We start from the raw sequence: 11,261 nt of genomic DNA, 5'->3' as shown, positions 1-11,261 counted from the left end.
TGATCCCTTCACTCCTGCCCTCTGGAGGTTGTTGCTGATGTCATTAGCAGTTGTTTTAGGGTCTTACAATGTTTCTGTCATCATCTGCTGTTGTTGTCTTTGGTCTACCTGTTCAACATCTGTTACTTAGCGCACCAGTGACGACTTTCTTCTTTAGGACATTCCAAATGGTTGTTACTGGCTGTGGCCAAATGGCTCTGATTGGTTCTCCATCTTCTCTCAGCTTCACAATTGTTTTTTTTTTGGTCACTCATAGACAGCTCTCTGATTTTCATGTTGGTTACTCCTGTAACACAGTCTGCACAGACAAAACCCAAATCTGAAACTGAGCGCAGACATTCAGCGCTATTTATTCAAAATCAGTGCTGCTCCTTTCTTTCATATGGCTGATTCATGGGCAAGAAAGAAAAAAATCAGGCACGTTTTAACAAGTTTATTTTTAAGGTAAAATGTGTCTTTTTATTTGGAAATGCATCTTCATGCAGTCTTCGTGGTATTTGGCACTTACATTGTAGAAACAAAAACTTTCCCACTCTGCTTCTGTTCCAGTGCATTTTGAGTTATTTCAAAATATGACATGAAGCTCAAAGTACATGTGAGCTCCACAAGACGTGTGTTGTTTAGAAAAATCTATGTGATTTATGGATGTATGTCTGAAAAAAAAAAAAAACGATTAGCAGACAGAAAATCAGCTGAAACTACACTTTAGCTTCGATTTATGTTTATGGTATTTACTAAGCTAGAAATGTTGGGAAAGTTGCAAAGCCTGTGTGGTAAGTAAGTAAGGTGTATCAAAATTCAAGACTGTGTCCCACATTGTCCCACACAAAACATAATCTGTGTCCCACATTTATCCAGGCATATTCCTCTATACTCCAGTATAAACTTCAAAACAGACACTGCTGACATGGAGAAAATGAGTACATTTTGGGGTCCAGTAAATGTTAAAAGGTTATTATCCACAGCAGGAAGCTCTTGTTAGGATATCGTGGAGACAAGCTTGTGAAGAAAGTCAAGAAAAAGAAGGTAGGGATGCAGTGAATTGTCCACTTAAGCACAGTTTTAAAGAAACCAGCACTGATGTTTCCAATAGTACTTGGACACAAAACGTGAACTAAGCTGGAATTCTCTGTTCACTGTGTAGGTCATCTGTGACAACACAGCAGTACAACAGTTGTGAATCTTATGGCTTTAAGTTGTTATCCAGATCCTGGTTTTGAGAAATAGTTCAGAATGAAGAGACTTGGGTTTATTTCAGATAACACCTCAAGCTTGTTTTTCATAAGCCGGATGACAAATAGAAAGTCGATTACATGTTCTAGTCTACCATTTAACCATTCAGATACTGCTGAAAAAGTTTGCCAAGACTTATGTTCTCAAACAACTTTCATTCCATCTTCTGGAGACCAAGAACACCTCAGCCTAAGGCTGATTGAGCTAACGTACAAATACATAAATTTTGCACTGTCTGTTTTCCTCCACAGTTCAGTGCTTTCACAGTCTGTCTGCTTGTTCAACACAGAGAAGCTATCTAATGCTGACAGCATTTTTCTTTGCTCCCCCTTTCATACTGCTTATTGACCTCCCTTCCAGCCTTATCCACATCTGTCAAAAACACATCTTCAGATGCTCCCTCCTCCTCTCCCTCCTTTGTCTCCTCCCCTTCTCCTGATCTCTCCATACATTTGGAAGAACAGCTCCATCTCTCTTTGCAGCTTGCTGTTTCGACGGTTGGCGTCGGCTTTAGCTCGCTCTATGTCGCGAATCTTGATTTCGGCAACACTTTGGCTGCGCTTCTGCTGCTCCAGACTGGCCCGCAGGACTGCAACCTGCCGCTCAAGGACGTCATTACAGCGCTCCAACCTGCAGACACACATGTACCATATGATAAAGGCTTTAAGCAAACACTAGTGGGACACCACACTTTAAAAAAACATCAGTTTAAATGCAGTATTTATCATGTAAGATCATTTAAGAATGAAATAAGTATTTTAATGCTCTGTGATAAAATATATTATTTGTGTAGAAAAATTAGGTGCTTACAATGAAAGCACTGGTGTCTCACCTCTGAATCCTAGCCTGGTACTCAACCTTCTGCTGGGCCATCTTTTGCCGCAGCTCAGCCAGGAGTGAGTGGGTGTCCTGGGTTTGTAACTGATCTTCAGCCCCCTGGAGATCAGGAGGCCCAGAAGGGAGGAAGACATCTGAACTGCCTGTACTGAGGGGGCTGCCAGTACATACAGAACCAGAGGCTGGGGAGTTAGGGTGGTGGATGTGGTAGTCCTCATCGTCACTGTTGCTGTCTTCATGATCATCTTTATTACTGTTTGCCTTTTCTGCTTCCTGATGTGAAGCCAACCTTCCATCTCTTACTGGAATAACCGCCCCAACATCATCATTGCTTTCATCCAGTGGTAGAACCTCACAGGAAGACCATGAAGAGGAATCTCTTGTGTGACCCACCTCTTCAAACTCCCCCTCTTCTTCACAAGTTCCAATATGGCTTCCTGGAGAGTTGGTTTCAAAATGCCCATCATTGACCTCCATCATCGGTTTATGTAGGGGTGCTCTGTTCAGGTTATCGTAGGCAGAAGGGGTGCTCTCCTCCTGAGCCTCACTGCTGCCCACACTGGCTGGTTCTGGTACTGCACCCTCTTCATCTGCACCACTAGTGCTCCAGAAAGCAGAGCTGACCTCTCTTGGGCCTGGCCAAACTTTGGTCCAGCCTATGAGCTCTGGTCTGGACTTAGAGTTGTCTGGCACCTGGAAGCTGGTTTCAGAGGCTTGAACATTTGCAGTGGGTGGTACCTGGTGAGTGTTATGCTGGTGACAATCTATGTTATGTCTGTCAGAGTGGTGTTGAATGGGCTGATTGGACGGCATGGGGTAGAAGCAGTTCTCTGGGTGAGAGGAGGTGTAGCGATGTCCAAGTTGTCTTTTCTGACCACAAGACAAGTCGGATTTGGCAGCAGCAGAGAAGGCACAGCTACGGGAAAAAGAAAGTTAGAATGTAAAAGTGATGCACGTTTTTGCAGCTAAAATCATTTAAAATCATTTAAAATCAAACTTTAAAAGGTTTAATGATGTCAGGTCATAGTTGATGATGACAATGAAAGGATGTAAGTAAAAGTGTGACCACAGGAAGAAGAGGTTGTTGGGTCTGGGATAAGGAAGACAAAGGGTGGGGATGACAATCACGGCTCTATCTCATGCATAGTGAGCTTACTTCCAGAGAGCATGTGGGCAAGACATAGATGGAAGAGAAAGTTTGGAGGATAACTGAGGAGGATGGGTACCTATGGCAAGGTGTGAGATGTGTTTGAAGTCACACATTCTCATTCCCAACTCATCACAAGTTGATGCTTGGTTAGAAACCCCGGCTCATTGTATTTTAACTGAAGATGTAACCAGTTAGCATCATGGGAAACAACAAAACTACAGAAGTCCACATCAGCGGGTGGAGCGGTGAGTTACACAATGAAAACGCAATCAGAAGTCAAAAGTTTGAGTCCTCTTTGAGGCAATTTTTTTAGCATTTTTCTGTTTTGGTTTGTTAGGGTTAGTCATTAAAAGCACATGGTTAGGTTTATGGATCTTGTATCTAACAGTTATACAGTGCGTCACAATATAAGGTTGGCAGGTCTTTACAAAGTGTCAGTGTCAGTGATGAGTTGACAGTGAGAATGGGTTGGCCCTAATTTTGACTTCTTCTCCATTATTTACAGCACTGGATCATTTAGCAGCAGTTCAAAAGCTTCTCTCCTGTTGGTTGGTTTCTCATTCCAGACCTTGTAGATCTTGATCTGGAAACTCTTCCCCCTCTTATATGTCATATAATATGTCATTTCCTCTCTGAGAATGACAACCCTGTCTTCTTCTGCCTCACCTCTTTGGGTGAGTCTGAGTTCTGCCCTTGTCGTTGTCTCCCTTTGTGTGAATGGTGTCCTCATATTTTCGTTCACTAAGTGAATTGTGTCTTACTCCTTCCACTCTGTGAGCTTTGTCCTTGTCTCTTCTTCATCTGTGTGAATGGTGTCCTCATCCTTTCTTCCTTTTCTCCTCTCCCTTTACAAATGTCATTGTCTGTTTTCCATTTGTGGGGAAAGCGTTATTCCTTTTTCTCTTTCTGTGTAAATCTTGTCCTTGACTAATGAATCGTGTGTGTGTGTGTGTGTGTGTGTGTGTGTGTGGTCTTTGCCGTTCCCAGCCTTTGTGTTTGAAAAGGAAACCTCTGTGTTTCTGGCTTAGGTACTGCCTAGATCTCATCTGAATTGATCATAAAACTTCACATCTATCAACATATTATTTTCACTCTAATTTTGTATTTACTTTTGCTGTCACTGTACAAATGACAACAAAATTAAGGCAAATTTGTGAGTTTTCATGATGTTTCATACAGTTTGTGAACACTGGCTTGGCTCCCCAGAGCATCCAGTGCAAATGCACGTTTCTTAGGTGATTGCGAGAACTGTGAAGTTTGCTTGTCGTGAGAGTTAGCTGATGGTGATGCTTTGTTACGGCACGTCTCTTTTACCTGGAGTCCTCTGCTTCTGCAGCAGGCTGTCCTGTTTCTCTAAAGTGATCTGCTATGAGAGGCAGAGAAAGCTGGCGAAGGCAGGGCAACGGGTGGAGATGGGGCTGTTTCAGAACACTTGGAGATGCATGTGAACTTCCAAGTGGGCGGGCATAGATGGGCGGGGGGACTTTTGCAAACAGAGATTCATGTTCTCTGATCAGCTCTAACATCAGCACCTGGACCAGAGCTGCACCTGAAGCACAGACAGATATTCTTATGAAGACCTCACTGCTTGTGTTTAAAGATTCAAAAAGCCCTCCTCCTATAATTTATTTCAGCCAGACCAATACATCAGTTCACCGATATTATACTGACCTATTGCAGATATAGCAATATGGCATATATGCTGTTTAGTATACTCTGATATTAATTGAAGAAAGAAACAATACCAAAAAATAGCCCTGAGTTTTATGCTATAGTAAAGAATAAAGTTGTTTACTGAGGTCACAAATCATGAGATGAATAGGGTTTTGGTTTTTTTTTGTACAATTAGACTTCCTTTTTCAATGAGAAGAGTCACTCCCTGCTGACCACTAGAAAGAATGCTTGTTCAAGGCACTTCTGCATTAGCTTCTCTTTTCAGACTCTTTAATATAAAATCTAGGGATGGCACGAGTGTTCGTGTGCTGTCTACCTCCCACGATGCTTTGTGGGTCTTCAGCTTTGGCTCGGAGGATGTTTGGCCCAAACACAGTTGCCAAATTCTGGATGCTCATCTTGTTAGTGCAGGAGTAACTCTGGACCTCATTCAGAAACCTGCACATACACACACAGTTATACATTTTCAGTAACCATAAAAAGACCAACAAAAAAACTCACTGAATTTAACTATTAGACTCAGTCACACAAAAATAAAGAAAGGGGGGGAAGGTGTCTTTACTGGCAGATAAAGTTGAGCAAGTTGAAGTTTGCAACTGGTAATTCGTGAAGAAGATTTCTCAACTCCCCCAAACCCTGCGAGAAAAAGGAGAACAATGCAACAAGGTGAGATGTTAAACCACCTGAGGCCAAAATAACAGTGGAGACTTTTAGAGGGGTTAAGCTGCTTTTAATCAAACTTGATGGTGTAGTGTGGAGTTACCAGTGTGCGGTCACTTGACAGCTTTTGGCCACAGAACAGGAAGTCCTGGTAGTGGCTATAAGGAACCAGAGGTTCAGGCAGCTGTCTGAGGTAGAGCTTCAGCAGTGATGCCACCGTGTGGACGTCTGTGCTACTGCAGATAAAACACTTTCTCTTAAGAGAGCAGGATCAGGAGAACAGCTCGGGGAGCATGCAGAGGAACTGTACCTGTCGAAGGATGGTCTCTCTCCTGAATCAAAAGCCTCCTGCAGCTCTTTGACTAAACTGGCCCGTCCAGGCTGGCGAAACAAGCCCACTTCATGCAGGCCTCGCTCTCGGATGAAGGTCACACATTGCTCCACCACAAGAGGAACCAAGCGCACCCCGTAACGTCGCTCATACAGCACCGTTTCCTCCAGGCGCTGACCGAAGACCCCTGCAAGAGGGAAAGATTTAAATATGCCCGCTCTCCAAAGGCAAAAGTCTTGGAATCATAAACAAAAAAATTTTATAGTAGGACTTGTAGGTGACCTGTCACAGCATGTGGGTCTGGCTTTGACCCGTCTCCATTTAACCCCTTAACACTAACTGCTGCTGCATTATATATGGCAGGGATCCTCAAATCCAGGCCTCGAGTTCTAGCATCCTGCAGCTTTTAGATGTATCCCTGATCCAACACACCTGAATCAAATGGTTGAATTACCTCCTCAGCATGCAGTCAAGTTCTCCAGAGTCCTGCTAATGACTTCTATATTTGACTCAGGTGTGTTGAAGCAGAGACACATCTAAAACCTGCAGGACAGCGGACCTCGAGGCCTGGATTTGAGGATCCCTGATACTGTATATGGCATTAGTGTCATGGTCCTTGGTCTTCTGCCCAGTGTTTTGTGTTTTTTGATAGCTCAAGTTCTGTTGTAACTTCAGTTTGTTTCTTAGTTTAGATTTTCACCTTTGCGTCTTTCTTCTTAGTTTGTTCTTCGTTCTGGTCATTTTGAGTTTTGTATTTTAGCTTATTTCTCTCCATGATTTTTTACTCAGTCTTGGTTCTGCTTCCTTTGCAAATTTGTAATTATAGTTAATTCCTTGAGTTTGTTTCCCTGCCCGCCAGTGTTCTGTGACAAGTTCCTGTTCTCACATTTAGTTACTTCCTGTTTTATTTTGCTAGTTTTTTGTCTTGTGTGCATTGTGTTCAGTTTTGCTTCCCCTTGTCTCATTAGTCAGATTGTGTTCACCTGTGTCTTGTTTTCCCAGCTGTGTCCTCTCTCACTAATTACCTCACGCGTGTATTTAAGTCCTCACTTTGTGGTCACATCCTCCCTCATGCTGTGTGATCCTGAGTATTCCTGGCTTCTAGCGCTGCCTTGCTTACATGTTCTGTTTGTATTTTGGAGAGACTTCAGCATTAAAGCTGCTTTTGAGTTTAGTCCTGTATATTGGGTCCAACATGGCATTCTGTACAGCTGTTACATGACAATCAGCCCAGAATACACATTGTTTTAAAGCAAATATTTGGAAACATCTTCCTGTAATTACCACATGTATTGATGGAAAATTAACGATATCAATCATTCATTTGTAGGAAGTAAACACTAAAACAAAGGTTTCTAACACTTCATATCTTTTACTTGAGTCTTTACTAAACTTTGAAAACACAAGCATGAGGACACAGTGATGCATGTGTTTAAGTCTGGAATGTCTACACAGTGTTGTTTGTACTGCAATACATGTAATGACCTTCTCAAATCTTAATATTTAATCTTAAATACCCTTCAGATTATACAGAAGAAAACAAAAGTAAAATAGGGTATTTTTAAACTGTGTGCCAATGAGAAATGAAACTAATGAAATTGTGTACCTGTGAAAGGGATCCAGACTCCCTTGTTAAGGCTCTTCAGCCACTCGTCACCCTGACCAGCGCTGTTGGATAAAAAGAAATAGGAGCCAGGGCTGGCCAACACATCTCTGTTACCTACAAACACACAACCATGGAGATTTTAAGGGGCTGGTTCAGGTCAAAGCTAGAGTTAATATAATCAATTCCAGATATAAATATAGTACTTTTATAACAGTATTGCACTTCATTTACGCTGCCTTGTGATCCTCAATTGTAAAAGTAATGATGAAGCAGAATAGTGGTATGACAGTCACAGTATCATTTAGATGCTGCAGCCTCCCTGCACACATTTGTTCTTTTCATCCTGCGACTCGTTTCTGAGACATGCCATGAAACCTGCTTCACCAGTGAGACATGGAAGGGTTAGGACAAAGCACAACTGACTGGAAACTCATTCAACATAATGGCTTACAAATGAAAGCTTGGTGATACACTAAACGCCAAAGAAGTGTCCAAGCTGGTAACTGAGTGGGTGGGTAAAACAAACACTCAGACTGGATATCTGTGGGTCAGATTTTGAGCAAAGAGGAAGAGAACAAGCAAGTGAATGAATCAGAAAAAATATTTGAAGTAATATTCCAGAAGACTCTGAGACGTGCCACACAACCACAGTTAGAGAGCAGAGCAACAAAAACTGAACCGTACAAATGCCTTTCCCCTCAGTAATTAGCACAACATTCTCCTTCTGCAATACCTCAAACCCAATATAATATAACCCATGCACATGAGTTGCAATATAACCCATGTTCAATACAATTGCATTATTTAGTGATAGATATTTAACAGGTCCCCTCCCTGAGAATATGTGGAATGTAAATATTACTGTTAATACTTCTTGTACCACACTGACCAGCGGCAGCTGTCACAATCCACTGTCTGAATCAAACTGGTCAATCTCTCTTCATTCTCTTCCATTAGAGCTTTTATTTCTCCCGCTGATGATTGGCTGATTGAATGGCAGGAGGGTGGAGCCTCCGTGCCAGAGTACAGTAAGGCAGTGTTCCAAATGGGCTCTATTGAATTGAGATGTGGTGACTGTGGAGGCCATTTGAGTACAGTGTAACCAGTTTCAGATGTTTTGAGCTTTGTGACGTGGTGCATTATCCTGCTGGACGCAGCCATCAGATGATGGATCCACTGTGGTCATAAAGGGATGGTCAGCAACAGCACTCAGGCTGTGACATTTAAATGATGCCCAGTTGGTGCTAAGGGAACCCAAAGTGTGCCAAGAAAATATCCCCCACGCCATTACCTCACCAGCAGCAGCCTGAACAAGGCAGGGTGGATCGGTGCTTTACCCTACCATCTGAGTGTCGCAGCAGAAATTTAGACTCATCAGACCAAGCAACATTTTTTCCAACCTTCTATTGTCTGATTTTGGTCATGCAAATTATAGCCTCAGGTTCCTGTTCTTAGCTGAGCTTAACCTCGAGCCTTAATGTGTTGTGCATTCAGAGATGCTCTTCTTCATACCTTGGTTGTAATGAGTAGTTATTTGACTTACTGTTGCCTTCCCATCAGCTTGAAGCAGTCTGGCCTCTCATTTTTACGCAAAGAACTGGATATTTTCTCTTTTTCAGGCCATTCTCTGTAAATCTTAGAGATGGTTTTGCAGGAAAATCCCAGTAGATCAGCAGTTTCTGAAATACTCAGACCAGCACATCTTGCACCAACAACCGTGCCACGTTCCAAGTCAATTCCCCATCCTGATGCTCAGTGTGAACTTCAGCAGGACCATGTCTACATGCCTAAATGATGAGTCATTGAGTGTCTGCTGTGATTTCCTGATTAGATATTTGTGTTTACAAACAGAAGGGGGGAAAAAAAAGAGACTAGATCCACTTTTATTTTAGGGAAAGAACATGGTTTATGATTTTAAAGACAAGTGTCATAGTTTTCACAAATCTTCCAAGATGTTGTCATTTTAGGAAATTCAGTATTTTCTATTGTGGCATTGTTGTATTTTTAGAATAGTTATCCTGTGTAAACTGGACTTGAGTAAAACAGCACTGTGTCTGTTGTAGTATCTAAATAAAGAAACTGCACTGTCACATTCATTCATGCATTAACCCCTCTAAATAACTGCCATCAGGGCACACGGTCATCTCCCCACTTTCACACTTTCCTCCTTTCTCCTCTTGTCCTTTCATGTTCACTTTCTGTCCTCCTCAAAGTCACATGAAACACACACACACATTCTTCTGAAGCGCATACACACACACACACACCATCACCTCTGATAGGAACCTTAAGACCCTGACTCAGCATTTAACAGGTGCCACTCAAGGGCAACACACACACAAAAAACTCACACAGCTGGGGTTAGGAAGAGGGATTAACAAGTAATATAGTGATGGTGTGTGTGCCTGTGTCCGTGTGTCTTACCTTTGTGGCCTGTACTGTCATTCTTCCAGGACTTGAAGCAGCTGAGTCCCATGCTGCAGCGCTCCTGGTTTGATTGTAGATGCGCAGATGTTTTTGGTTTTTGTGGGTTTTTTTGCAGACTAGTGACAGAAAGTAAGCATTTCAGAGAGTGGACTTGCATAAAAAGTTTTCATTTTCCTGTTGTTGCACTTATTTCTTCTTCCTATAAGCACCCAGGTTCATCGAGTAGTACTTCAGTCTGGTTTTGAACATCTTGGTAGCTCATAAAGAGCTGGAAAGATCCTTGAAAAGAGTTACTCTGGATGGACATGGACCATGACATACACGTTGTTGGATATGTCCTTGGGGGAAGGTAAACCTTAGATTATTGGTGGATGAAAGTGCTTAAAAAAGAAGTTCTGCTGGAAGTATGTTAATATGAAATTCCACTTGGAGAACTGGGCCAGCAGGAAGCTTTCTTGGGACGACTTGTAGAGCTGTGAAAGAATTTAAACAAATAGATCACTTCAGATTTGTGTGTGTGTGTTTTTTTTTCATATTTCATAGAATACTTGATAAAATACTTAAGATATTCTTGATAGGCAAGGACCGTGAAATACACGTTCTTGGATAGACTGAGGTTTTTTTGGTGGAAATCTTTTCAGACATGTCCTTGGCAGGAGGAAACCTCAATTTCTTGACGAATATTGTCTCAAATGTGCATTAAAAAGTGGCTCTGAGGGGACAAAAAGCTTGACAAGTCTTTAAAAAGACAGATGACTTAAAGAGAGGTTTCTTGTAGATGAGGAGCCTGAGATTTTAACCTCAAATGGAAAGACATCTCATGGTTACAGAGCCTCAGAAGGAGATCTTTGGATAGATTTCAACTTTGGGGTTTGCAGGACAAATACTTGATGAGAGGTTCCTGGAAGATGTGCACTCCTCTTTAAAAGTGTCATGTTAAAGGAGATTTCTAGTGGCTTGTCCTGGACATTAAGCAAAGAGAATACCCAGCATGTTGCTCTCCCACCTCTGCAAGCAGACAACCCTACTCATCCTCTGGTTAAAATAGTATTCCCCTTCTTTCTTTGGAAATCTCCGTTGGTCTTGAGTGCAGGCATTTTGTGTTGATAAACTGTCAATACAAAATCAACAATTCTGGCAGGTGGCAGGTAGACAGAAGACACCCAGTCTTCATTTTCCCTTTTGAGGCTTCAAAGCCAACAGTCACCACTCAGAATGCCCACGAACCCATCAATACCTCCAGGAGTGAAATGCCTGACTTTACTTCCTGTATCTCATGACTGTCTGTCAAAGATTCAGCATTATTTGCATTTCCTTTTTAATGTTATATTTTCTTTATAAAG

The 11,261-nt window shown here is 42.1% G+C and overlaps 1 protein-coding gene across 1 annotated transcript; it reads right to left on the bottom strand.

Moving 5' to 3' along the window:
• Positions 1-1,588: 1,588 nt before the first annotated feature.
• LOC115792625 (rho GTPase-activating protein 22-like) lies at positions 1,589-10,075 on the bottom strand. Its single transcript, XM_030747234.1, has 9 exons — positions 9,916-10,075; positions 7,492-7,605; positions 5,865-6,072; positions 5,658-5,790; positions 5,457-5,530; positions 5,211-5,332; positions 4,535-4,769; positions 2,066-2,986; positions 1,589-1,863 (listed from the first exon to the last, which is right to left on the bottom strand). Exons 1-9 carry the CDS (start codon positions 10,073-10,075, stop codon positions 1,623-1,625), a joined length of 2,208 nt encoding a protein of 735 aa, XP_030603094.1. The 3' UTR covers positions 1,589-1,622.
• Between the last annotated feature and the right edge of the window lie 1,186 nt (positions 10,076-11,261).

The sequence above is a fragment of the Archocentrus centrarchus genome, chromosome 14 (assembly GCF_007364275.1).
Source record: "Archocentrus centrarchus isolate MPI-CPG fArcCen1 chromosome 14, fArcCen1, whole genome shotgun sequence".
Lineage (NCBI taxonomy): Eukaryota > Metazoa > Chordata > Actinopteri > Cichliformes > Cichlidae > Archocentrus > Archocentrus centrarchus.
Note: the sequence above shows the minus strand (reverse complement) of the source record. Positions and strands in the feature narration are given on the sequence as shown.